General features: G+C 47.4%; 1 protein-coding gene across 7 annotated transcripts in view; it reads right to left on the bottom strand.

Moving 5' to 3' along the window:
• Nucleotides 1-26114, bottom strand: part of JADE1 (jade family PHD finger 1) — a 53949-nt gene that overhangs the window by 22752 nt on the left and 5083 nt on the right. For 4 of the 7 annotated variants that reach the window (XM_081077752.1, XM_081077753.1, XM_081077754.1 and 1 more), the window contains exons 2-5: nt 15455-15532; nt 5707-5792; nt 2599-2756; nt 436-623 (exon numbers count right to left, since the gene is read on the bottom strand). In XM_081077752.1, the coding sequence (XP_080933878.1) occupies nt 436-623; nt 2599-2756; nt 5707-5792; nt 15455-15506 (484 nt within the window). In that variant the 5' untranslated portion in view covers nt 15507-15532. Of the gene's footprint in view, nt 1-435; nt 624-2598; nt 2757-5318; nt 5362-5706; nt 5793-15454; nt 15533-16928; nt 17060-21760; nt 21940-26114 lie in introns of those variants that run through there. The other 3 variants (XM_081077751.1, XM_081077756.1, XM_081077757.1) reach the window with 3 other exon arrangements.

Here is a 26114-nt window from a genome sequence, read left to right as displayed (position 1 = left end):
GGAATCACTGAGGTGAAAACGCAAGCGGCGTGTTTAGAAAACGGTGAGCCTGGCTAGAGTGGACTTTACTGTGAGAAGCAGCAGGCCACAGCCGACAGCACCGTCCTGTGGCCTTGGAAGTCACTCCATTTCTTGGGCTTCAGTTCCCTTGAGGTAAGTAGGATCAGGGCAGGGACGGGAATCCTGCTTCCTCGGCCGGGGGGGCACATCCGTCATGGCCCCCGCCACTCTCCCCATCAGCCACCACAGACTGTGAGTCCAGCTCAACACGCCTGCCCCCGCCAGACAAGCTGTCTGCAAAAGGAGGCCGTGACAGACAGTGACGGTATGAGGCGCAGGCTGCACTGGGCGAGGGAGCTTCCACTGCTCACCTGCGTGCCTCAAATTCTTCCCTAGTCTCCATTAGTTAAAGTAATAGAGCCCATGGCCTCTCACCCATCTCCTTAAACTCCTCGTTGGTCAGCTCCAGCCATGCAGTGTCCATGTCGTTGAGGTCGTAACGACACACACTGTCGGCCAGCGTCCGGATGTCCACGTAGCCCAGCTCTGGCGGCTCGGAGCCCGAGGAGACGATGTATTTCTTGGGCCTGATGAACATGAGGGATTTCTCTTCAGACACGACCCTAGTTAACAAGAAAACAGGCAGCCAGCTTACCCTTTCTGCCACATAAAAAAGGAAGTCTGTCAAAAGGCCCCAAGTGCGCCTCCACCCCCAAAACCCAGGTCATCGCCAGGTGACTAGGCTTAAAAACTGTAACGTCACTACTAATAAAAACTAACTGGGAATCCTTACAGCACTCAAAATGGAAAGAGAAAGAGATACAAGTGAAAACAATGCCGAAGTCTTCAAAACTAGCTGCTTCTTCCACTTGGCTTCTCAGACACCACTGTGCCTGCCACCACGCGTGGCAGCAGTTCTCTGTTCTGCTGGCATCACCAAGTGTCAAGGTTAACAATTAAATCACTTTCCACTAACCAGACCTGCCATCCCTGCTGGACACCAAGCACTGGTTCTCAGGACATCAAGGAGCATGAGTGGACACACGGACAGATGCTGGGGAACGAAGGGGGCGGGGGGAACCGAGCAGCTCTGTGCGATCTTAAAATAACATCAGGCCGTTCATTGGCCATTGCTCGGAAGTCTGAGAACCTGACTCAGCCAAGTCGAAGGACTCCCCGGACATATACTTAGGATCCGGGACAGGAACACGAGTCCCTCCCCTCCTATCCTGCCTCTGTCCCCCACCTAACACCTGGGGAAGTGCCGTCCACAGCACCCCACTCAAAGGTCATGACAGCACCAGAAGATGAAATTGCTCTCAACGTGGACTTCCCAAAGCAATGGCCCCACAGTCCCACACAGCGTCTGCACAGCAGCGTGTCAGCAGTTTGTGTTATCAGCAAGCTGTCCAAGAGCTTTGCCAAAGGACTCCCACCACCCTGATTACCAGTGATTTTGTCTGCAGGACACTGAGATGGCCGAACTAAAGAGCTCTTGCTCCTCCTCAACCTACTCCTCAGAGCAGGGTTTCGGCTGAAAACTCCCACACGCTGAGTCAGCGCTTACTTCTTTTGTGCTGGGCTCCCTAATGAGAGGCAGTGACTCAGGGAGTAATTCCGGGCTTGGGCTCGCCCAGGCTGCACGGCTGGTGTTGTGCCCCAGACGCGACTCGCAGGCCAACACCCTGCAGAGACGCGCTCCATGGCAGGTCAGGAGCCTGGCTCCTGGAGGCGATCTGATTGGTCATTTAAACCTACAAATCCATGTGGACACTTGTCACAGAGATCCCAAAACGGCAATAATCAAATTCAATCGTCTCAAGTGCCTGAAGAGACAGAGTGGGTGAGGGCCGAGAGGAAAGATCAGTCCACACTCGGCAATGGTGAAAGAGCCCGTTTCGCAAAGTAGGCAGCTGAGTAGGACACAGCTGGATCAGGTGCTCGCTTCGCTGAGAACAGAGGGCACTCAATCCTCTCCTTGCAGGGAGCCCCACGTCAGCAGAGATGGGACAGTGAGGAAGAGAGCCAAGTGGCCGCAGCTTTATACTGAGGAGAGTCATCGAGGACTCAACCCTCGGGGGGGAAAGTGGTCTGTAAGGAAATCCAGAGGAAGCCCCACAAGAAGAACGGGGCAAATTCCATCCCCAGGAGCCTCCTCTCCACATACCTAATCTGGCCGGCCTCCTCACCTGTCCTCCAAAGGTGGAGAGACCACCAGAGGACCCAAGAAGCCACCTTGCAGGTGCCCAGCAAGGCCAGACCTTCTCCCCAGTAGACCTGCTCTCCATCACGGACATGATTGGGGGGTGGGGGGGGTGCAAGTGCAGGAAAAGAGGAAGCAGGGGTGCAGATGTCCACATTTCCTCCCCAGAGCGTCTTGGAGTCTGCTCCTCTCCTAAGAGAACAGCACCTCCCCAAGATGGTTGTGACGTTTAATTCAGAGCCCGTGGCCCTGAAGTCACTGCCCTTGGGACCTGAAGTGTTTGCACCGCGTTTCTACATCTAGTGGAGGCCTCAGTGCTGACTACACACTGCTCTGCCAGGCAGAAAGGCGCGGCGTGTGGAGAAGAGGAACTGCTTTCCTTGGGGCACGTTTACCTGGCCACAGGCTGAGGGATGGTCCCGGGGCTCACTGGCACCTGGACCCCCTTCTCCCACTCCTGTCTCCAGGGATCTGCCAACACGTAGTACTCATCTGGGTTCAGCTGGTAGGAGTCATGCAACTTCATGGCGGTAATCAGGTCCGTCCTAAACACCTGGAACGGAAGAGACAGGGTCACTGACATCTGCTGTTTGCATTCTCACTTGCAGCACTGACAGCTGCTGGGTCACCATGGAGCTGCCGGGTAACAAGGTCACAGGATCAACAGAGAACCGGTCTGACCTATAACAGGAAACCCCTCAGCCTGCCACACCCTGCCGCTGGGGCGCGGGGGTGGCAGCAGCTCACACTGCCCTGTCGCTCCCTCATCCACCGCAGGAGAGGCAGTGTCTACAACGGCAACAGAACAGCTTCACTGTCCTCCCTGAAAAGCTCCTCAGAACTCGCAGTTCACCACGCACCTGCTGAAAACGTGTGCATGAAGGCCCAGGAGGGAGATATTTCACTCAAGGGTGCTCTTTTGGCAGATGTTTGAAAAATCAAACTCCACGAACCATGTAGGTTCTGGGTTTGGAGCCAGAATGACCAAGGCCTCCTTGCCACACCCAGACGGCCACCCCCCAGCCCTGCCTCCTGGGGCATCAGGGCTGATGGCAGGCGTCTGGAAGGTCAGGTCCTGGTTGGCTCGTGCCAGGCAGAAGTACAGGCTGCAAATCTGGGCTAGAAGCAGTGAGACCAACGCAGTCAATCAGAGAACGGGCGGTACTTACAGATCATGTTTGTTTGCACACCTTTACCTGGCACAACTTCCACAAGGGAAGAGGAATTTGTGGGGAAAGTAGGGGAAGAAAGGACAGGAAAGAAAGAAAACAAGAAAAGCAAGCCACTACCTACCCTCTCCTCACCCGCCCAAACAGACCCAACAAGACTCAGAAGTGCCCTCTGCCAAGAGAGGTCCTCCGTCCGCATCACAGGCCTGAGGGGACACGGTAAAGCCCCCCGCCCACGTTCGCTCTCCCTGACCGGGGCGGCGCAAGCCAGCGCTGCCTCCCAGCCAGGCCGCGTCCTCAGGGCTGCAGGAGAAGCCCTGACCCTGGCAGCAGTGCCACCCAAAGCTGTGTTTGGCACAGGGTGCGTCTGCATCTGTAAGCTGCCCACTCTGTTTGCACAAGTCACAATGCTGAACTCTCTCTTCTGGAAAAGGACAGGGAGCTCTTTCTTGTGCTGCTAAGCACAGTTCACTTTATATGCCTGCTAATAGGTCCATATTTGTTTTTCCTGGTGGCTTTTCAGGCTGGTGATCACTTTAATAAACTTCACCATAATAGAGTCTGAGGCATGAATAAAAAGGCCATTTCTTTAGCCTGCCACTCTCGACACCGGCTTTTCCCCAGTATGCCACTACTCATTTCCAAAGTCCCGGGAACAAGGGACAACCCGGCTGTGCACCTTACATAAAAGCACGAGGAATATCAGGCCCCTTTCGGCCCGGAGTCCTGAAGCAGGCACCCATCCCAGCCATGCCCTGCCCACCCCAACGAGAAAGTCCTTTAAAACAGTCACAGGTCCACAGCACCAAGAAACAAATTAGTACCCAAAACAAAGCATTCCAACTAAGTCTTACAGGTAACAAATAAGGAGTTTGCCAAAGGAGGAAAACCAAACTGCAGCAACGAGATGAGGAAAGGCAGCCCACCACTCCTTTACTCAAAGATGAGATGGTCGAGAACTGACACAGATGCCCCCAAATGCACGTCAATGCCCGAGTCCTGGCAGAGTTCAACACTCGTGCTTTAAGTGTTAAGTCTTTTGAACTCAGAGAAATTTTAGAAAAAATCTGGAACAAAACACGGGTCAGGGCCAAGGCGAGTGCCACCCACGCTGCTTAGCCCCCCCGCTGCTGATGCCAGCACTCGGGGCACCCCCGTACTCCTGCCCTGAAGCCACAGGAGTAGCGTGTGAACATGAGAAAGGTAGTGGGGGTTTGTAGAGGCAGCACAGGGAATGAAAGGAAGAAAGACCAACAGAAAAGGAAGGGAGCCCTGCAGGTTCCAAAGGACGCAGGGTCTGGAGCACAGCAAGGCAATAAAGTGGCCACCTTCCCATTAACATTCGCTCTAATAGTTTAAGGGGCTCCTGGGCTGGTCCCTACAACTCTACAGCACGCAGCTCGTTCCTGGTGGAGGCTGTTATTCCACAACTAACTCTCTGCTATACTCCACGCAGTGCCCCCGCACTCCCCGTTTCAGGTGGAGAAACCCAAGAGCCTGGTGGACGGCGGCCTCTGCCCCATGCCACCCATGACGCGGTCTGTGACGTCATCCCGCCAAGATGCAGCATCAAACCAAGGGACAGAACCAAAGACTCTCCTTCCCACAACCTGCTCACTTGAAAACTTGGATAAACCAGAATACCTTTTCTGCAATGATTTAAATCCTCAGAGCCCAGCAAAAGTTTTCACAGAAAACAGATCTCAAGACTGGTAGCGGCCCCTAATCAACAAAGGCCAGCAGAGAAATGCACCTAAAAAAAATGTTAAATAGATTAACAGATGATAGATAGATAACAACAAAATGGGGGAACAACGGGGAACATAAGATGAGAAAGGAATTGGAAAAGAAGGGGGAAAAGCCTTAAGCATAATCCCCAAAACAAAACTCCCAGAATGACCTTGGGTCGTTGCCAAATAAGCCACAAACATATGGCTAAAACTAACTTGAGGATGGCAGTGAGTGGCAGCAGCCGAACCCGCTCATCTCCTGGCCAGAGGAAAAGTTGTTGGGAGCCAGCAAAGATGGAACAGAAAGGAAAAGAAGAATATAATTAATAATAATAACAGCTAACATTTAGTAAGCACTCTTACCTGCTTTGTATGTATAAAACTCTGTGTATTAAAACCCATTTATTCCTCACAAGAATCCTGAGATAAGACACCTGTGTTATCCCATCTTACAGATTCGGACACTGAGGCACAGAGAAGTGAAGTGCCTTGCCCAAGATTCAGACAGACACCAATATCAGTCAACAAGGTGTGTGTGTCAGTCATATGTTCTCATGCACACACGTGTATGACATGCACGGTCACATCAGCCTTCAGAAAATACCTCCGAAGGCTTCCGATCTTCATGTCTAGAGCAGGAACTTCTCCTGTGCTGGGATCGGGAATTCTGTGACCACGTCGTCGACAGGCCTAAAGAAACAAACATCCAAAGAGGACCGATTAAAAGTGCACAAATCACTGAGTGTTCAAAGGGGTTTTTTCAAATCAAACTGAGGAAGGCTCACCTTGGCGCCCCGCCCCCCCGCCCACGGGATGAGTACTGGTGCCGGGCCAGAGCTCTTCTCCTGGACAGCCTCACAAGTGAGTACAGCCCCCACCCTTTACTCATTTCAACATGCGCAGCCCAGGACCTCTGGACCCGCACCGGCTCAGGGGTGCCGTGTGCACCCCTGGTACAGCACACAGGACACCATGCAGAGGGCCTTCAGCCAGAAGCCTGAAGTGAAGAGGGACAGAGTCTCCCACTGGTAAACACAAACTGAAAAACATTTGGCTGAGTTTTCAGTAAACTTTCTAAATGCTAAGATCATTGTGCTAAATCCGAAGGCTGCCCTCAGAACTTTAAAAAAGAACATTTTGACTCCATGAGGCATAAGAACTGAGATTCCCTAGGACAGGGAAGCTGAGACCTACAGCAGAGCGGAGTGCTCTGGTCAAACAGCCCTCCCCACTGCTGGCTCCCCTTTCCCAGGACAATGCCACGCGGCTCTTTTCTGAGCCTTCCGTCACAGGTGCTCTCCTCCTGCATCACCGACAGGCCAGACCCCAGAAGCCCTGGCAGGGCCTGGTCTCTTCGCGGCCCCGGAGCCAGAGCTCCCCTCAGGCCTAAGCCCTCTCAGCGGCCCTGACTCCCTCCCTCCCGCGGAGATGCTCCTTTGGCCTTGGTGGCACCTCTCTTTCCTGGGGTCCCCACTCTGTGATCCCTCACCTCCCGTGTTTCCCCTGAACTCTTTCCTCCTCTTGCTCCACTTCCCCTCCGCGGGGAGCGGGGGGTGCACATCCACACCCACCTCTTGCCCAGCTCACCCAGCACCCGGGAGACGGTGAGAGCTGCGTCCCACACGGACCTCCCTCTGCCGCTGCACATCCGTGTTCACCTCCAGATAAGACACGGACCCAAGAGTTCCTCAGAGCTGTCAACTCCACACAAACTGGGCTCAACAGCTTCCCCAAACCTGCTCTCCCTCTTCCGTGCCTACTTGAATGAGTATCACCACCGTTTCTACCTGAAGTCAGAAATCTCTGCTTGCTCAGGACACATCCAATCAATGGACGAGCAGGACCAACTCCGCACCCAGCCCATCAGAATCCCAGACCTGCTCCACGCCAGCTGCTGCCCCCGCTCCTGCTCACGTGTCACAAGGCTCCGGCAGTGGCCTCCTGTCTGCAGGTGCCACACCACCGCCAGACTCTGCATCGGCCCTCAAACCACCTGCATGCAGTCTGTGTCTAACACCCTAAAAACTCACCCCCACCCCAAACACATACTGGACTGTTTCCCATAAATCAACACACACCCACCCCAAAAAAAGCCAAAAGTTGAGGGAATTGCCATTTTGCCAGTAAAAGCGCGTGTCACTCAAACAGGAATCTCTTATCTCTACAGATTCCAGAGACAAGGGACACAGAATCAAGGTACCTAAGACCTTGAGGACATTAAGAAATACAATCTGCACGTAAGCCTATCATCAGATTTGCAATGACCGAGAGTAAAGGGGAAAAGCGGGCACCACCCGTGGTCACCAGCTGAGGCCTGGTACGGGGTCAGCTGACTGCCTGCAGTTAGGCCAGCAGAATTAGATGTCCTACAGGTGGCCCCACGTAGTGCTCAATAAATATATTAGAAAGTTCTTTAAAACGTAATAAGTGTGTCTCTTTAGAGTCCAAATGAACAAGAATGTGTCACTCCCACATTGAAACTTACAGAGGTTCTGAATCTGGTCATCACAGGATAAACGGCCAAGTTAGGAGCCTGGAGAGAAAGGCCCTGGGTGGCTCCTGCCTTTAGACAGGACTCTCTCACCCTCGGGTCCTGCAGGGCACCCTCCAGGCCTGCCCGCCTACAGGCTGAAAGAGAGACCGGAAGAGCTCATCCACCTAGATGATGCCCAGGGGCCCAGGAAGGGAAAGAAGGTGCAGGGCAGAAAGGCCCTTTCTTTTGAGATACTGTGGGAAGGGTTAGAAACAATAAGGAACAACCTAGAAATACAGAAAGAATCATTCAGTCACTATACTTTAAAATCTAACAAGGGGCAGAAGGAGACGAGTCCTTCCAGTCAGTTCCTTTCAAAGCTAAAGCAGAAACCATACATTTGTTCATTCTTGGTTTTGGGGGGCCTTCTTGCCTTTTCTTGGGGATTTGTCAGCGTCCCTCCAGGGTAGTTCCCAAGGTTCCCAGGAAGCTTGCAGCTTTACTAGTATGGAAAACAATCCAAGTAGGGACAATCACTTAGAAACTTGTACTAGGGCTTTTTTGGATCATTGAAAGGTGGGTGTCCACATCGCATCCGCTTTTTAAAAACAGAGATCTGAAGATGCTGCAAACTTGGTCTCTGGTGGTATTACCCAAGAGAATCACTGGGCCACCCAGAAACAGTCTGTTCCTCTTCCTTTTGATTTACTTAATGCAAAAGAAGGAAGAGACCTAAAAATTAATCCTATTAAAGTCACTTTTCAGAAAGGGAGACTGGGGGAAAACCTAAGTTTAAATGATCACTGACATAAGAAATGTTCTTAGCTTAATCATAAAGCCCAAAACCAGAAACAACCCAAACATCAGCAACACAGACTGAATAAACTGTGGCACACCCATGCAAGGAACACTACCCTACCCAACAACGAGACAGGGAGAGCCATCGACGCATGCAACGTGCATGAATTCTGGAATAATTAGGTTGACTGAGGAAGCCAGACAAAAAGAGTACATGTTGTATTATTCCATTTCTAAAAAACCCTGGAAAGTATAAACTAATCTACAGTGACAGAAGGAAGATCCGCTGTTGACTGGGGAAAGGTGGCAGGAAGAATTACCTTGAGTTTTCTGATTTCACAGGTGTAAACACATTAAATCATATTACAGCATACACTTTTAATGTGTGCACAGAATAACTGACGATTTTCTATTATCCACTAATAGAGAGAAAATGGTCCATCTGAGTGTACACAGGTGGTTTGTGTAAAACCTAGACGAGAGCCTTCCCCGCCCAGCAGCAGGTTATCTCCTGCTGCCCGTGAACCTCCTTTCTCATTTACTTACTCCTATCAGAAAGCATATCAAGAGCCATTTGTACAAAACACAGGTGACTACTGACAACATACAGCATTGCGCACACAATGGATTCTCAGTAAAACTTTTTTTGAAAAGTAGACAAAAATACAGTGTCTTTGTTCGGGACAGTCAGGGTCAATGAGAACCGTCACTGTACATCAAGGGCGGAAGGCGGCAGGTACCGAGGACACACTCCTGCTCGACCTACCAGAAGACAGAATGCTGAGCTCAAGGAAAATGAGGCAACAATACATGTACAGACAGACGGACAGACGGGGGGGGGGGGGTCCTGCTTAGCGTGCACCTGTTGCTACAGCTCCAGTCCCAGGAAGTGCACAGGTGGGACACTCAGAGCAGGTGTCCCGACATTCCTACACCAGTCTCCCCACAGCCATACCCTTCGGACGCTTCCCAGACGGTCAGAAAGCTCCCAGAATATTATCCAAGCAAGAATAATCCACGTTCCTTTCAAATTTAAAAAAAAAAAAAAAGGTATGTTATGGAACACTTTCTTGGAAGTATGTTGGGTAGGGGGGAAGAAAATCAAACACCAAAAGGACTGGGAGACAGCGATTTCTGCTACGGTGAACACCAGCCACTGCTTAGCTCTTATAAACCATGTGCTGAGATCACACTGGGTTGGTGCTGCGTTTTGTTTCTGTTTTCAGAACGCTAACATTTAATGACAAACTAAATTAGGAATGTCACAGGTAAAATTTTATTTTCTTTTTGTGTTCAAGAGAGGAGTTGGGAACTCTAATTTGGTAATAATGTCTATAATTATTTTATTGCTCACACAGAAGATGTTATTACCTAAAATTAAGTCCACTCTAGTGACAAATTTAGGCAACTTTAAAAATTCTTGACTCATACGTTGTTTGAGTAACAACTATTCCGTATAAAACACTGAAAAGAATAAATAGAAAAGAATGCCGTGTTTTGTTTTAATATCCCGACTTCCACTAAGAAGTATGACGCGCCCACAGATGGCAGCGCCAGGAGCACGGGGCCACTCCGAATCCTGCTTTCCGGTCCTATTATGCAGGAATCTCGAACAGGCTCCTTTGAAATATTAAAAACAACCATGCTGTCTTGCCCTACATCTGAAATAAGGAAAAACCTCAAGAGCAAATCTAATACCGATTGCACACACCTCCCACATTTAGCTCGTGTGTCGTAAGCCTCCCAGATTGCACAGCACACGAAAGCTTCAGAAATTAGACTCAAGCGGCGGTGAGGGTGCTCACACCACCACAAAATGCAAATGACGGAAGAACCTCACCACTGACCAAGCTGCACATCTCGTGTGTCTCAGACCATGCTTTACACAATAAAAAATAATACGCAGGTGTCTCCTGGGGTGTTAAACCAGCTTAACAAAGTAAGACGCTTAGGACCAGGGAGCAGAGAGCCCCACAGGCCAGCGGCATCATGGACAGTGTGGCCTTGAGATGCGCCCCACGGGTTACATCAGGGCCAGGCTACCCTGTGCAAGTAAAGCAGCGCTATGGACATTCCCACCCAAAAGTCAGCAAACTGAATGCAGTGACTGGCTACTTGCTTTAACTGCATGACAGCAGACGAGCCTCTAACACAAGCACGTTTCCATCGGGGGCTGGCCCTATACCTCTCATAGCTCTTCCATCCTGGCACGGCTCAGCTCCGTGGTCCTACTCACTTCCACCTTCAAAATTACAAAAGCACAACACACACACTCAAAGAACTGACCTAGCAATGTTTCTACTTAAATACAGTGGGACCTTCTATCAACTGACACACAAAGGTGTCAGCCGCACAGCACTCCTGCTGAGGTTGAGTCCAGGTTGTTGCCCCCAAGCCCAAGATGGCACTCTGTTCACCAACGTCCAAGTCAAGGCACAAGTTGGGTTTGACATGGGGCCAAGCCACCCGGGTGCCTTGAGGAGACATGGGTACTGTACACGTTCTGCAATATTCGGGCCAAAATCCCCACGTTTCAAGAATTCCTACGCAACTCCTTGGTGTGTCCCCAGATGCAACTGATGGGGGAAAGGAGCGAACTAAAGGTACAGTCGAACAGAAACAGAACCGAGGCAGAGTTCACTTTTATGCAAAAGAGAAACCACCCAAGACTTGCAGGGAGGTAGCCAAGCATAGCCAGCCAAACATAAGAAAATGAAGACAAGTTACTAAAAGAAAAAGAAGGGAATCCACTAAATGCAGTAAGACACAAAGGGGGTGTAAGCAGAAAGTATATGTCAGCCACTAAAAATATCGGTCTCTCTTCATTATTATTCTGTAAGCTGGGGAGAGCCTGAGAAAACAAAAGTGCCCACATAGCTTCGTGGGTGCCACCCATTGACCTGCATTACCAGGGGCCAAATTAGGTTTGAATTTGAGTCAGCTCTCTTTTCTTCCCTCTCCCTAAGACAGGTGGTGGAGCCAAGCTCCGCTGGAGAACTGGAGAAGACAGAAGTGTGTCAGGGCCTGGATAGGTGTGGACAACAGGGGAGCAGGGCCCCCCACTGGGTGCCTGGCTCCAGACCCTCAGAGCCACACGCCCCAGCTTCCCACAAGGCAGGGTCAACACAGCCCTGAAAGCAGGACATTTGGCAGGAAAAGGAAGCCCTGCTTCAGGACTTTAAGAAAAACTGAAGTAGCAGGACACTTCTCTGTCTCTGAGGAAAGCATATGAACCAATTTCCCTCTGGGTCTTTGAGAGTCGCCACATTTTAAAACAACCAAAAAACCAAACACCATTTACATTTGGTCCCTTATCCTGGCGAAATCCCCCATGTTTTGAAAAAAATTGCCAAATGACCAGTATTCATTACGTACTATTTAATGCTTGTCTTACTTTTACAGAACAAAAAATATAAGAAGGCTAATCAGAGCTGTTCATTGGTCTGAGCTAAGCAATGATATATAATTCCTGCCAAAAGCAAGGACATAATGTTTTTTTAATAAGCCTCTGGAGCTTTATTAAAGATAAAATGCAATCTCCTTTAAGTTTTGGAAATACTGAAAATAGGTGGTGGACCCCATTCCCACATGTGTAGAAACCCCTAGGGACAGAGTCCTGCGCAGGGAGGCAGGAAGTGAAGGGCTTGTTTCTCTGGCCACACCCGGGCACAATGTGTAACTTCAGAGATCGGCTGGGCCACCGAGTCCCAGAAGCCCAGCAATTATAGATGTGGCCTGCAAACACCCAGCGCTACTCCATCCAACTGCAGGGCTGGCCCTCCAGGGCATCTGGACAAGGCATCAACAGCTACGACTGCCCCTGGATGAGGGCTTGCACTGGCACGATAATGCCCATCCATCCCTGATGGTAAATAGCACACCGTGCTCCCTGGAGCAGGCCAGGAAACTAAGCAAAGGGCTCAGCCCTAGAGGCCGGCGAGCCCAGGCATGGCTGCAGCCGTGCTGGGGCCCCACTGTGGCCCCACACTGACGTCCACAGCTGCCTCTCCTCCACTTGGACATGCTCTGCGTGGAGGTGGGAGCAGCTGCCAAAATCCTGTCAGGGCTGCAGGCTGGGAGATGCTCAGACCCAGCCCTTCTTACAAGCAGGGTTTCCGTAGTGTCCAGACCCAGCTGAGGACCGGCCCAGTTCTAGGGACCTGATTTCAGGGGCAGAAGGCACCCCACTCACCCCATGGGCCTGTGATGCAAACAGGACGTCTGGAAGCGGAGGCCGACAAGGGGAAGCAGCTGCCCTCGGAGAAGATGGGAAGGCATGGATATGAGCGCAATTTTATATAAGTTAAAGTCTTGGCATTCCAAGGTTCTTACGAATACCATCATCCACTGTAACTACTAAATCATTAGGCCTGAAAGGACAGCACGTGAAGCATCAACGCGTGCTTTCTACTGAAGCAGCTGCATGACAGACGACGGCCCACCTGCTGTCTACTGCCAGCTACCACTGAGTCCCCTACCAGCAGCATCGGATTTCCAGATCTGGCCTAGGGGCAGGCAGAACCCCGATTTGTGGTCTGTCTGAGTTAACCCTCAGTGCCCTACAAATATGTACTTACTCCTCCGCCGCCCACCTGGACATGAGTACCAAGAGGAAGAAGACAGCCCATCACCCATTAGGTGACTTCTGAAGGACATACTTTTCATGGAACTTTGGGTGCTCTCTTCTTCCTTCCTTTCTAACCAGAGTCGGAGGGGGGATGCGTGTTTGGACGAAGCATTTCGTCTTCTAGGGCCACTATGGGCTGTACTGCGTCCCCCAAAATGCATGTGGAAGCCCCAGTGCCTCAGAATGTGATGTATTTGGAGACGGAGCCTTGAAAGAGGTGATTAAGTTACAGGAGGTCATCTGGGTGGACCCCAAACCAGTCTCACTGAGGTCCTTGGAAGAAGAGACCAAGGGAGTATCTGCACAGATGAAGCACCCTGTGAGGACACAGCCAGAAGGCAGCCGTCTGCAAGCCAAGGACAGAGGCTTCAAAAAGAGTAAACCTGCCTACACCTGGATCTTGAACTTCCTTCCAGCCACCAGACCTGTGAGAAAATAAGTATGTGTTTAAACCACCAGTCTGCGGTGCTTGTCAGGGCAGCCTGAGCGGACTAATCCAGGGGACTGTGGAGCTTTTAGGAGCCTCTGGACAGTTGAGGACTAGACTGGGCCCCGGCCCAGAACTGTACTAGCCAACATGGTAGTTACTAACCACACGTGGCAATTTAAATTTTAATTAATGAAAATTAAAGACAACTTAAAAGTTCAGTTCCCCAATTACACTCGGTTAGAACACTTCCATCCTACTGGGCAGCACCAGTCCAGAAAGGGGAAGGCTCTAAATCTGAGAGAACAGGAGAACCTTTTCACACCCAGCTCCCCCAAGAAAGAACTGGGGCAGTGATGGGAACAGTGAGCGTGAACCTGTTGCCCAAAAGAAACCCTCACATAGGACTCTTAGCCTCCTCCTGGGCATTACTAGCATGCAGAGCAACTCACAAAACTCTCTTTTCATTAACTCTGAGCCTGAAGAGCGAGATTTTATTTTTCTTAATTGCTGCAGGACACAACTGTATACTTGAGCAAGCAGCAGACATTTGTTGGGTACTTACAACTCCCGAGGACAGTCTGATAGGGGCAGAAAAGAATTACCTGAGCATGCTTTTGCCTCAAGGAGTAAAAAGCCGAAGCAAATATTGGAGAAAACAGGTAGTAAAGGCCGTGAAGTGACAGGTGGTAAGTTCGGGAAGCATCCGGAGGCTCTGACGGGTTTTACTGCCTGCACTTGGGCCAGGCCCCTCGGTCTCTCCCTCTGGAGCCCACACTCCCGAGTCTCTCCTTCCCTCGCCCAGTTCACTCCTCCCTGTGCCAAACCGCCGCCCCCACTGTCTGACCCCAAATCCCGTCAGCTCCTGCATCCCAGGCCTTCCTGATCTGATCATAGCTACCTTCAGCCGTACCCCCAAACACCCGCCACCCCTCCCACAGCCACCAATGCTACTTCCCACTGTTCCATGCCTGAACCCAAAGCTGCAACCAAAATACCGTGTTTGCATTCTGTTTACACCTATCAGTGTGGGTACCCACGGCAGCAAAGCCTTGCTTCTTCATTTACAGCTTTTAATCTGCTGAAAACTTGGGAGACCAGGAAATGAACACAACCCTGCTCGCCTAAAAACTCTGTCATCCTTCGTGACCTGCCCAACTTTCGTCTCCTCCCTAGGCTCCCCTGGTCTCCACTCCTGTGAATCCGTGCCTACGTGTACTTCCGTCTGCACAGGCAAAGCCATCTCCATTGCTGCGAAGACTTTCTACCAGAGCTGGAGCTTACATATGTATCTACCTAAGACAGTTCCTTGAAAGCAGGCCTGACACCTTTGCCATCACACAGTAGAACAAGCATTCTTTCAAGGTTTTCCGGGTTTAACCTATAATGTAAAGCACTGTGCTAGGTACGAAATGTCCTTGTTATCTGAGGGGGGCTCTCCGAGCAGTCTGTTAGCTTCTCAATACACAGGCACTGTGTCACATTTATTTTCACTGCCTGGAAGCCAGCTAACTTCTGGTTCTCAGCCTCACTGTGAGAACACGAGGACGCCAGAGAGCGGAGATGCAGGCAGTGGTCATGGTAAAATCGAGTGAAGAGCACTCGCTGGCTGGCCACCTGCTAAAAACCTGTACCGCCTGTTTTCCCCTCACACGAGGCACTCCTCAATCCCTCTGGATCCTGTTCAACTAGTTAATAATTAACTGGCTTCGATTAAGTTTCTTTTCATAAAGAGCAACAGTGAAGTGCCATAAATGATGTTTAGGAAAAACAGACACAGCAATGACTCCTGGCACTGGATTATTCATCCTCAGATAACACAGGAAGCCTGAGGAACGCCAGCCCGCGGTCAGCCTGCCCGCAGAGATCCGCGTGCAGACCCGCAGTCAGTATCACACACAGATGTGTTTCTCCAACCTGCCTGACACGCGAAGGGCCTCAGCTATTTAAAGCGTTGCGTTCAACAATCCTGTTTCTGCACAGACCCAAACCCCGGCCGGCTCCAAGGCCGAGAAAGCAGGACTTACTGCCGTTGTCGTCAGACTCCTCACTGCTGCTGGGAAGGCGACCTCGTTTCATGATCTCCCCGGGAAACAGCAGGCAGCCTGCAAAGCAATGAGACAGCACTTAACCCAGGATGGTAACACACTATCATCAAGTTGTGCTTCAGATGGCAGCCCCGGTTTCACAGCATACAAAAGCAAACAATCGGCTTCAAGCAGCATTGGAATGGTAAACACTGAAAAGCCCAAAGATACATAATTAGGTGCAATCATTAACAGAATAGGTTGAAAAACAAGGGGGAGGGGCAGAGCAGTCCTGTTTCAGTAGGACTCCCAGAGGTTCCAGGTTCCTCTCTCATTGTGGTGACAGCACCAGGACAACTACTCCAGGAGTCCTTGGGCTGACAGGCAGCAAGCAGGGCAGGCAAAGCCCACGGACAAGTCGGGGCTTCCTGAAGGACAGGCTCCTACTCTGTGCCGGGTGGGGGCCTGCAGGTGTGACTGTTTACACTGCACCAGGCACGATTATGCTTCTCAGGCAAATTTTACTGAAATAGCCCTAAAAGCCCAATAACCTAGATTCTAGGAACAAAACAAATGGGGTAACGGGACTGCAAAGGCCACCTGGAGCCATCTCCAACCCCTCGGCAATTTAAGGCTAGAACAGGAAGGGACCACAGCGGGTATGTAATTCTGAGGAGGACCCTTCTTCTTTACTCTTAGGAAACTGAAGCCAAAAACGGTTTCAGTGCGATTTGCCCAAGGTCACACTGAGGGCAGGAAGCTTCTCATCCAAATCCAGTTTCACTACCTCAATCCAACTCCTTCCAGGAGTCCAGTCTAACCGGGCAGACTGAGAAGACGGCTTGTACCCAGGAAGCTGGTGGTAACAGGACTCCAGCCCACCAGGTAAGAGAAAGACTGCATTTAGGAAAGAGCTCAGTGGGTGGGGACTGAAGGCCAGTCACTGAACTCAAGAACTCACGATAATAGTCACACAGGGCAACTCTCTAAACAAATCCAAAAAAGATTTCCCAAAATAAAAGTATTGATCATTCTGACGTATCTTTAGGGCCCTGCTCTTACAGCAGAGCAATGATTCCCAATGAGGGAGGAGGGTTTTTTTCCACCCAGCCCCTCAGAAGAGTACAAGCCAATCTCCCTCAGTGGAAACCACAGTATCAGAACGTGGTGTGTTTCCAAGAGCGGGGCACATGGGGATGGTGTGGAGAACGACTGTGCTAGAACAAGACAAATGAAAAGCCTGAGCTCCACTCTAAATGGACCTCTAAAAGAGCAGACCAAACAGGCAGAAAACACATCACACAATGCAGTCTGTTCCCACCTACAAAACAGACCTATCTGATTCATTCGAATATTCAAGCCCCTACTCTGTAATTCCAATATTTTATATTTTCTTTCTGAGACACTCACCCAGTTAAAGTTTGTGGGTGTTTATTTGCCAACTGATTCTTCAAAAAACATTAAAAGAACTTACCAAGACAGAGCCAGGCCCTGAGTCATGATCTGGGTCAAGAGCTGCCTCATTGTGGGCTAGGGCTTCACACTGTGGGGCAAGGGGCACAGCCCTAAAACCCACCCAGCCCTCTTCTCAGAGCCCCATTCAGCCCCAACTCTTAGTACCCACTACCTACAACTCAGCCTGAAGCAGGCTCACGCTATTCAAAAACTCCCATGGCCCAAACACCTGTGGCCCAGTCACGCGCACTTAAAATGACTGTCCCCCATGCCCTGTTGCCATGTACACCAAGTGTTCACTGTGAGAGAGTCCCCCAGGCTTCTGGAGAGGGCACCTCTGCTCTGGACCCACCAGGAGGCAGTGCAAAGAGAAGGGGAAGCACAAGAACCCTCATGCCAACAGCTGCAACTCCCAAAGCCTATGTTACGAGAGTAAAAAAAAAATACATATACAAAGAGCTACCTAAAGAGGAATCCCTTACGAATAACAGTGTGATGCCAGACACAACACGAAGAATGCAGTTCCCACCTTCTGAGCGGGTGCAGGAACGACGGGGAGAAGTGGGAGCCTGAAAAAGCCCATAAAACACTCCCTAGCTACAAGGAATCAAATGCTGATTACACCTTCATTGATCTGGACAACTTAAATTTACCTAAGCAGAAGGAAGAGCTTTGAAAACAAAGAACCTTTTTGATTATTCCTCCTAGCTCTCAAACACAACTCCCAGAGAAAGCACTTTCTTCAAGTCGCTAAATGAAAAATGCCAGGCATTGACCCAAGTGGAATGATGCTCCCAAACACACATCAATACTCAAGCAAAATTATGCAAATAAAGAATAAAAACGGTATTTTCCTTCCAATGAATTCCATTTTCAGGCATGAAGACCCTGAATGAGAGAGGCTGAGAAGGCTGCACTCACCTTCTCCGGGAGCCACCCCCACCCCGCGGGGACACGGGGGTTAGCACACACACTTCCTGCTCTGTGGCTCCCAGGTACTTCCGATTTCACCTCAGGCAGCTTTACCTCACCTGGGTTACTCATGTCGCAAAATCAAAGTCCTTGTTACTATGTTTGGGAAACACACTGAAGCAGCTGCATGCTGCTAACATCTGCAGGACAGGCCACCCGGGAAAGCACAGGGCCCTCCTCTTCCCTCCTCTGGATGGCCCTTTAGGACGAGGGCAACCATGATGTGGGTGTAAGAGTCTCCAGTAATAATGAACTGAAAGGTTACTCGAAACACTCCAGAGACAGCACAAGAAGATGGAGCCCACAAACGTGAACACCTCAGCTATGGATCAGGTGGTGCTGAGGGAAACGGCAGTGCGTCCCGGACCTCAGGGAGCTGCGGCGTGAAGTCACAGGAACCCGCAGGATTAGTGCCTGACAGTGGTCAACACAAGGCTCTATGGGGGCAGGTGGATGGAGCCAGGGCAGGATTCTGAGCAGAGTCCAGAAGAGCCACGGGGAAGTGACCAGAGAGGAAGCATGGCATTCTGGGCAAAGCACTGTAATACTTAACAACACGTGTCTATAAACCACCACAGTGCGACTCGCGACTCTGAGCGGCATTTTCACATTCAGAGTCTTACTGTTTGCTCATTTCTTGACTAGTATACGTCCCTTCTCACCTTACATCCAATTGCCAAGGCTGTCAGTGCTTGTGTGACCGTTTCACGTCCCCCACTGACCTGCAGATTTGTCCTCAACCACCGACACGTACATTGCTTTCAGCACCACCCTGTTCTCCATGCTTATAATTTCTTACCCCTTCCAATTGTTAAAAGTCAATCTTCCCTACAAGGTGACTTCATCAAGCTATTTCCTAAATGACTCTCTCCCTGTTCCACACTACAAATAGGACCACCCAGAACACAGAGGTCTTCTGCCCCCTGGCTCTTCAGCTCTGCCCAAGCCTCTGTCCTTACCAGCCCCACGACCAGCTGGCCTCGGGTGGGCCCGGCCTCTGCCCTTGAAAACATCCCCTTTCTGTTTCCACTCTCTGCTCATGCTGCTCCTTGCCCTGTTCTCCCCCCAACCGACTGCAGCCAGGGGGTGCAGCTGTGGTGTCCGCTCAGCACCCACCACTTACCTCCTGGGGAAGCACAGGCCCCTCCCCACCCGCTGCCCAATCCCCCTATTTAGATGACAAGCCGAGTGCGCTCCTTCAGCCCTTTCTGTCACATGGGTTAAAATGCAGTGGATTAGCTAACGTAGCAATTCAATTAAAATTGCACGGAGTTAGATGACAGAGATGTGGTGAACGGGACATGGAACGGCACACGGGGCAACGCAGTAAGCAAATAACTGGACAAGCAGCTTCAGTGTGACCCTGCTATGAGGTCACAGCAGTACCATGCACAGACTATGGCAGGACCTGGGATACGCACATGAGATAGCTCGGGACCTCAAAACCTTGAAATTGAAGATTCCTTGGACTGAAATGGGGGGCAAAACCCAGCATGCACTAAGATCAGCCTTTAGCTGAAGGAATCCATCCCCAGTGTGGCTCAGGAATTTGCAAGTGATCAAGTTTAGTGACCTGGGTGTGGTCCCAGGGAGGCATGACTGGTATGTACTTCTAACCAAGAAAGAATGAGAAATGACCTCAGGGACAAGGAGATAAGGGCTTGTACAAAAGAATAAGATGATTAAGAATTTGAGGATGTTTATGCAATGCTATTCCTGGGAACTGAGGGACCCATGTGAGGAAAACAAAACTGTCCAGTTACTAGAATTAATCTCTGTGGCGGAACAGGACCATTTATCAGGCCATAAACTCTACAGCTGTAATAAGAATGATACCCTAGTGATTTTAATTATCTTATGGCTCATATACAGAAAGGCTGGTTTCTTCCTCAAAACATCAATTTTATCCACTACGTTTTCATATGAATTTCACTCTCAAAAAGTTCTAGAAGGTACTCAATTAAAGACCTCTACCTACTTGTTCTCTACATGTCAACTTGACGCAGTGCTATGTATTAAAATAACCTTTAGATGATGAATGAATTCCCACGCATAAACTGTATGCTCTGCTCACTTGGCTTTATAGAATTGGAGTGGCTTCCACTTTAATATCTAATCGACCTTTAACTGGAGGAACTTCCATTACATTATTTTTAAATTTACTGGTGTCCTTCCATTCTCTATGAAAGTTAATAATCTAATACTTAAATGTACTATACTTATAAATGTATTCAGAAAATGTATACTATAAAAATGTACATTAAAGAACGTATTTTCAGACACCAAGGGGTCTTATGTAAGAAGTATCTTGTAATGAACTACTCATTTCTGTTTGTTTGCTAAGGTCACACAATTTGAATACTGTTTTTAAACACTATGATTCCTAAGGTATTGATCATATACCCTTTCACGAAAAAAGATTCACATTTTCGTAATAGGTCACCTTCTTGATCCCTAGGGAGTAGAGGGCACCCACTGTAACGAAGTACCTATACTTCACAGTAATTTCCTGTCCCTAAGTGAATGGGAAGAAAATAAGCTGTTTTTAAAGCAAACATTAAATGTCTAGGTAGAAAGTTTTCAAATTGTCAACCTTATCTAATTCATATGCTCACAAAAAGTCTAAAATTACTAACGTGACTGTAATTCAAATCCAGATTTCTTACTTTAACCAAAGAGTTGTTTTATCTGGTCAAAAAAACCAGTCATCGATTAACTAAACAAACTGCTTAGATCTTAAGTGTTAAAGTTTTAATCTTATCTAAATATATCAACTCCTCCCCCCGCAAAATGGAACTTTTTGACATGTGTCCTTTATAATGTTATACCTCAAAATTTGTTTAAAGAAAATTGTTGCCTAAGCTACTATAAAAAAGTAAGCCTTTGCAAAGGCATCACACTTGAAAATATTCAGCTGAAAAGAATTTATTTAGCAACAAATAACCACCTCTCCCCCAAAAAAGATTTTAAGAACTGACGAATCATAACTACAATATGTATTCCTATGAATATCACTAAAAAGCCTGAGTGCTGTATCACACTAGTTCACTGTAAATTCTTTACAAATTATTTTTAAATTCAGACCTCAAAAGTCAATAAAGGCATTTTTCAAGATTTTAAGCAATTTATAAATTCAAGTAGAAATGAATCACAAGCAGCAACCATTTGCCAATTTATAAATAATCCAATGCGTGCTTGTGAGCCCTAAAACAATCTATTAAACCACTCCCAGGTCTCTGTATGTAATTGCTGACTCAATTAGAGTCAGAAACTGAAAAGCAGCTACAACAAAACATTCCAATCATTCATATTTGGAATGTTATTTTTTTAAACTTCCCTTGACAGGGGAGTAAATGAGTTCACACCCAAACAATAAAGGCAGTCAGTCACCCCAGGCTCCAATCTTGAGCTCCTGTCCCGATTTCCATCTACTCAGAATTCCTTTCTGTTAGATCTACATGCACAGATATGGAAAGGGGCCAAAGACGTATTAAGAAAGGAAAAAAAAAAAAAAAACACAGGCAAACTGCAGGAAAAAGAAAAAGAAAACCCTGAAACATAGGCCCATTCATATCTATCTATCTATCTATCTATCTATCTATATATATGTAAAAGGGAGGAGGGAAGAGAATACATACACCAATTGCTTGCATAATCATGAAAAATTTCTGGAAGTACATAAAGGATAATAGTGTTTATCTCTGAGAAATGAGACCAAAGTGTCCAGACAGAATGGACTGGGAAATTTTACTTCTCTACACATTTTATACAATTTTAATTTTTTACTCTGATGCTGTACTACACTTATAATAGTAAAGATGTACTACACTTATAATAGTAAAGATTTAAAATCCAAAACATTTCTTCTCTGCTCCTCACCATATATAGGAGACCCTGGGGGACAGCTTCTTGGCCCCATGCAAAGCACCAGCCTAAAAGGAGCAGCCATCAATACCCTATATTCCACCTCCTTCCTGAGATGGGCATCAAAGGCTGGTCTTACTTCAATAGAATACCTGATGGAATAGCAAAGATGGGAAAAAATTAGAAAAGGTAATAAGAGAAATACTGTAAAATGCTATTATCACTCATTCATTATTTTAAAAAGCAAAAGTTTTCAAACAGAAGAATGGCCAATGTCAGTAGCAGGTCGCTAGACATACTATATGTAAGAACAGAAAAACTACCCCCAACAAGAAAACTAGGGAATAAACTACCTTTAAAGAATAAATACTCAACTTCCTATCCATTTCAAGAGTAGTACTATTTTGGTAAAAATAAACAAAAATTAAAAAGCTATGTTCCAGAGATGGCGACGAAACACGCCATTTCCTCCACCCATGTGAGGTCATTCTTTTCCACAAGCACAGACATGACTTCAGAACCCTCCTTAACACACACAGTGCTGCCACTCAGTCAGAATTCATGAGAGATGAAGCCTATTTGCCCTACAAGTCCTATTGCTCCTTTCCTACTTTTTTTTTACCATTTACCAGGGAAAAATAAAATCTATCTCTTCAGAATATATGAAAATAAAGTATTTTCTGAAATATTTCACTAAAATCAGAAGTTTGTGTTCCCTTGTGTTGTAGTCTCTGAACTGAGTTCTAATCTATAACAGAAATGAGAGAGAGAGAGAGAGAAGAGTTCACTGAAAAATAACACTTTAGAGAAACCAGGTGTTGACAGGAGATGGTTTCTGAATGAACCAATGTTAGGCTAAGTATGGGAAGGCGTCTACCACCCCTTATTCTACCCTTGGAAGAATAAGTCAATAAATGCAAAGTGTCTACAGGGGAATTTTAAAAGATTTTTAAATGCTCAAACCAGATGTTCTTATACAGGATACACAAAGCAGCTTCTGCAGAAACCAGACTCAACCAGCTAATGACAATTACACTGTGCACAGATTGAAATGCAGCTGCTTGAGGAACTTTGTTCCTTGATTATAGCCGGTTGTCAGAAACTATCAGTTACCACTAACAATGTTAAGTCACCAAAAAATTTAAAGTACTGTTTAAAAGAGAGAGAGAGAGAGGGAGAGAGAGAGAGAGAGGAACTCCCCCATGTGTGTATTAGAAAACCTAGATGGCCCACTTAACAAAAACTGCATTTACCCATCATCTGAGTTACATATAAAAACAAACATTTCATCCCACTGTACAAGTCTCTTTATGACGATCACGGAAGCAAGATGGTCTCAAACCTTGTAGGAAGGTCTGGAAAGTATTCTCCGGGTTTAGAGCTGACGAGTCTCACCCCATGGATTGTGTCTACAGGAAATCTTCCCCAAAGAAGACCATAAAGTCCTAACTGCAGTGCTCAACAACATTTTAAATCATTTATCTAACCTACCTTTCCGAATTTTACAGACAAGTCCATTGAATTCTGGAGAGGTTAAACAGCATGAGGAAAGACGCACAGACATATCTAGGGCAAAGTCAGGCGCCAAAGGAACCAAAGATCAGTCATTTCCCAAGGTGGGTGGGCACCTGTGGGCCTGGACCTTGGGCTTCCCCCTCCGGGGCACCTGCTGAGATTTGGAAACAAGTTACCTAGAAGATTAAGGACGTGCACTGTGTACTATCCGGAAGCAGACAGCTCAGAGGTGGGGGGCGGGGGGAGCCTTGGAGGGTGTGCCTTCCGAGGTACACAGGGTCACATGTTACAGACCAGGTCCTCAAAGGGGATGATCTTGGAACCAAAGACTTAAGAGCCGCAAGCCCTAACACTAGCCAAATCCCTCCATATTTATCAAATGAACTTCTGATTTCAACTTATTATTTCAGGTTCCTACCAGAAAAGGAGCTCAGCCCCAACAGAAACGATCTGGTGACCAGGTGAGGCTATGTCTCACCATAAATCAGAGGTCCACAGGCTGTTTTTGTCTGGTCCCTGAGCTAAGAATGGTTTTCATGTATTTAATGGCGGTGGGGGTGGGGGGATAAAAGAACGTTTCATGACACATGGAAATGACACAAAATTCAAATTTCACCGTCTGTAAATAAAAGTTTTACGGGAACAAAGCCAAGTTCATTCCTTTACCTTTTGCCCACTGATTGCTTTCGTACAGACAACAGCGGAGCTGAACAGTTGTAACAGAGACCATTAGGCCCACAACGCCTAAAATATTGACTTATATTTACTATTTGGCCCTTTACAAAAACAGTTTACTGATCCCTGCTATGAATCAACAGACTGGCAGAATGATATTTATAAACCAGCATTATGCATGTTTAGTGACATGTGAATCAATTACAAGGTCCAGAGCAAATGACAAATACCTTAACACTCACAAAGTTAAGAGATCAGACACACTCAGTCCTTAAGAAGTCCTTAAACAGAACAGGCAAGAATCAAAAGGGGAAAGGGGGGTAAGGAGTGCTCTGAGCAACTTAAATAAAGGCCAAGTCTAGAAACCCATGAATTTTTCTCAAAGGAAAACCCCTGAGGCTCCTACTTGGGGCCAGTGTACACTAAGTTATAAAAACTTCTAACAAGCTTCTTATCTGATTTTCAAGCCAATAACCAACAAGCAGAAAAATGACTGTTCTAGACAGGCATTTTAACTACAGTTCGTGGTTAACAGTGATATAAAAGGATCAGACAGAAATCATAAAAAGAAGTCACCAGAATTTAAACATTAAACTGGAAGCCAGAATACATTTAAAAGTATCCAGCGGATCCCTGAAATGACATGCAAGTTTCAGGGCCACTCGCTTTTTCCTGGGAAGTTTCCACAGGTTTAGGGCTCAAAAGAGCCCTACTTTAAAAAGTTACACGCCACCAGGACTCTGCCCACACTTCTTAAGTGCGTCATTAATCTCAACACTGAAATAACTGATGCTCATAAAGCTGGCTGTGAGTAATCAAGAAAAATCTTAAATCGTGTTAGTGTACTTTGGGCTAAACAAAAACAAACCACACAGCTCAAACTCCAGCAACTTGTTAAGCCAATGCTTACTCCTTACCCAAGAGTAAGGGGTACAGGAAACAAATGCTCATTTTATTCTTCATTTTGGACCCTTACCACTGAAATCTTCACTTAAAATAACTGCTTAGAAAGTTTCTTAGAAGCTGTCATGAAGTTTCAAATTAATAAAATCCCCTGTGCAAGACATTAAATGATCAATATTAAAAATATATTATTACCAGTTGCGAGTGCTTTCAAAACAAGATAACACTGTGGTTTAATTTCTTCAACAAATAAACCCAACAGAACCTAAGGTTTTAAAAATGAACTTACTTCAACTGTTCTCGGTCACCTTATTACGTCTTGACTCAACCTGAAGAACCAAACACAAAAAGTAAATACTCAGCTGTCTGCAGAGTAACCAAGTTTGGTCCCAGGACCTCCATTAAGAGCACATCATATACCACTGGTCCAGGGTTAATAAAGGAATTCAAAATGGAAATACAGTCCCTTCACCAGAGACCAAGCTTTCCACTCCACGTCTGACAATCTTTTTGTTGCTGCTTTCAGGCGAGGAAAGACGTCCTTAGTAATCATTCAAGGTCTAGGCTAGTTAAAGGCCACAGTAACACTGCCCGTGTCAGCATCAATAACCTCTTAGACTAGATTTTCTCTCCCTTTCATGACACTCCACTCTAGCTAACTTATAAACCCGATGCCACTTTCACTCAAAGGCAAAAAGGCCATCCAGGGCCATTCTTGCATTTGTTAGGAATGCAGAGTAACTTATTTCATCTGAGCACACCAGTCGGGAAAACATCAAAATCTTTACCCTCACAATCAGACCAGTATTTTTGTTTAAGTACACCACACAAATGACAACAGATTCTCCTTCAATTAAGTCTCAACTTTCTGAGACGTCACATACCAAAATAATAAACATTAACTTGTCCAAATTTTAAATAAATGTCACATAAAGTGCTGCAACATGAAGACTGAACACAATCGTCAAGGAAACTTACTGTCCCAGGAATTAAAATACTTTCCCAATTGAGGTTCCTACTAGGCTTCTGTACCACGTAAGAAACTAAAAACTCCAAGCAAAGCCAGCCTTTATTTAAAAAAATCTTTTTTATAAAAAGAGCATTGCTGAATATGGTACCAATGCTGTAACTTGTAGGCTTGGACAGGGAGGGAAGAAGTTTAACACTGATATAACTCACCGTTTGAACAAGCCAAACTTTTTAATCCCAATCCAAATTAAAAGCAAGATGTACTGACTAAATGTATTTTCCTCCAGAGAATGTTTATTTTATTATC

Source organism: Rhinolophus hipposideros, assembly GCF_964194185.1.
Source record: "Rhinolophus hipposideros genome assembly, chromosome: 16".
In the NCBI taxonomy this organism is placed as follows: domain Eukaryota; kingdom Metazoa; phylum Chordata; class Mammalia; order Chiroptera; family Rhinolophidae; genus Rhinolophus; species Rhinolophus hipposideros.
This window is presented reverse-complemented; position numbering and strand designations above follow the sequence as displayed.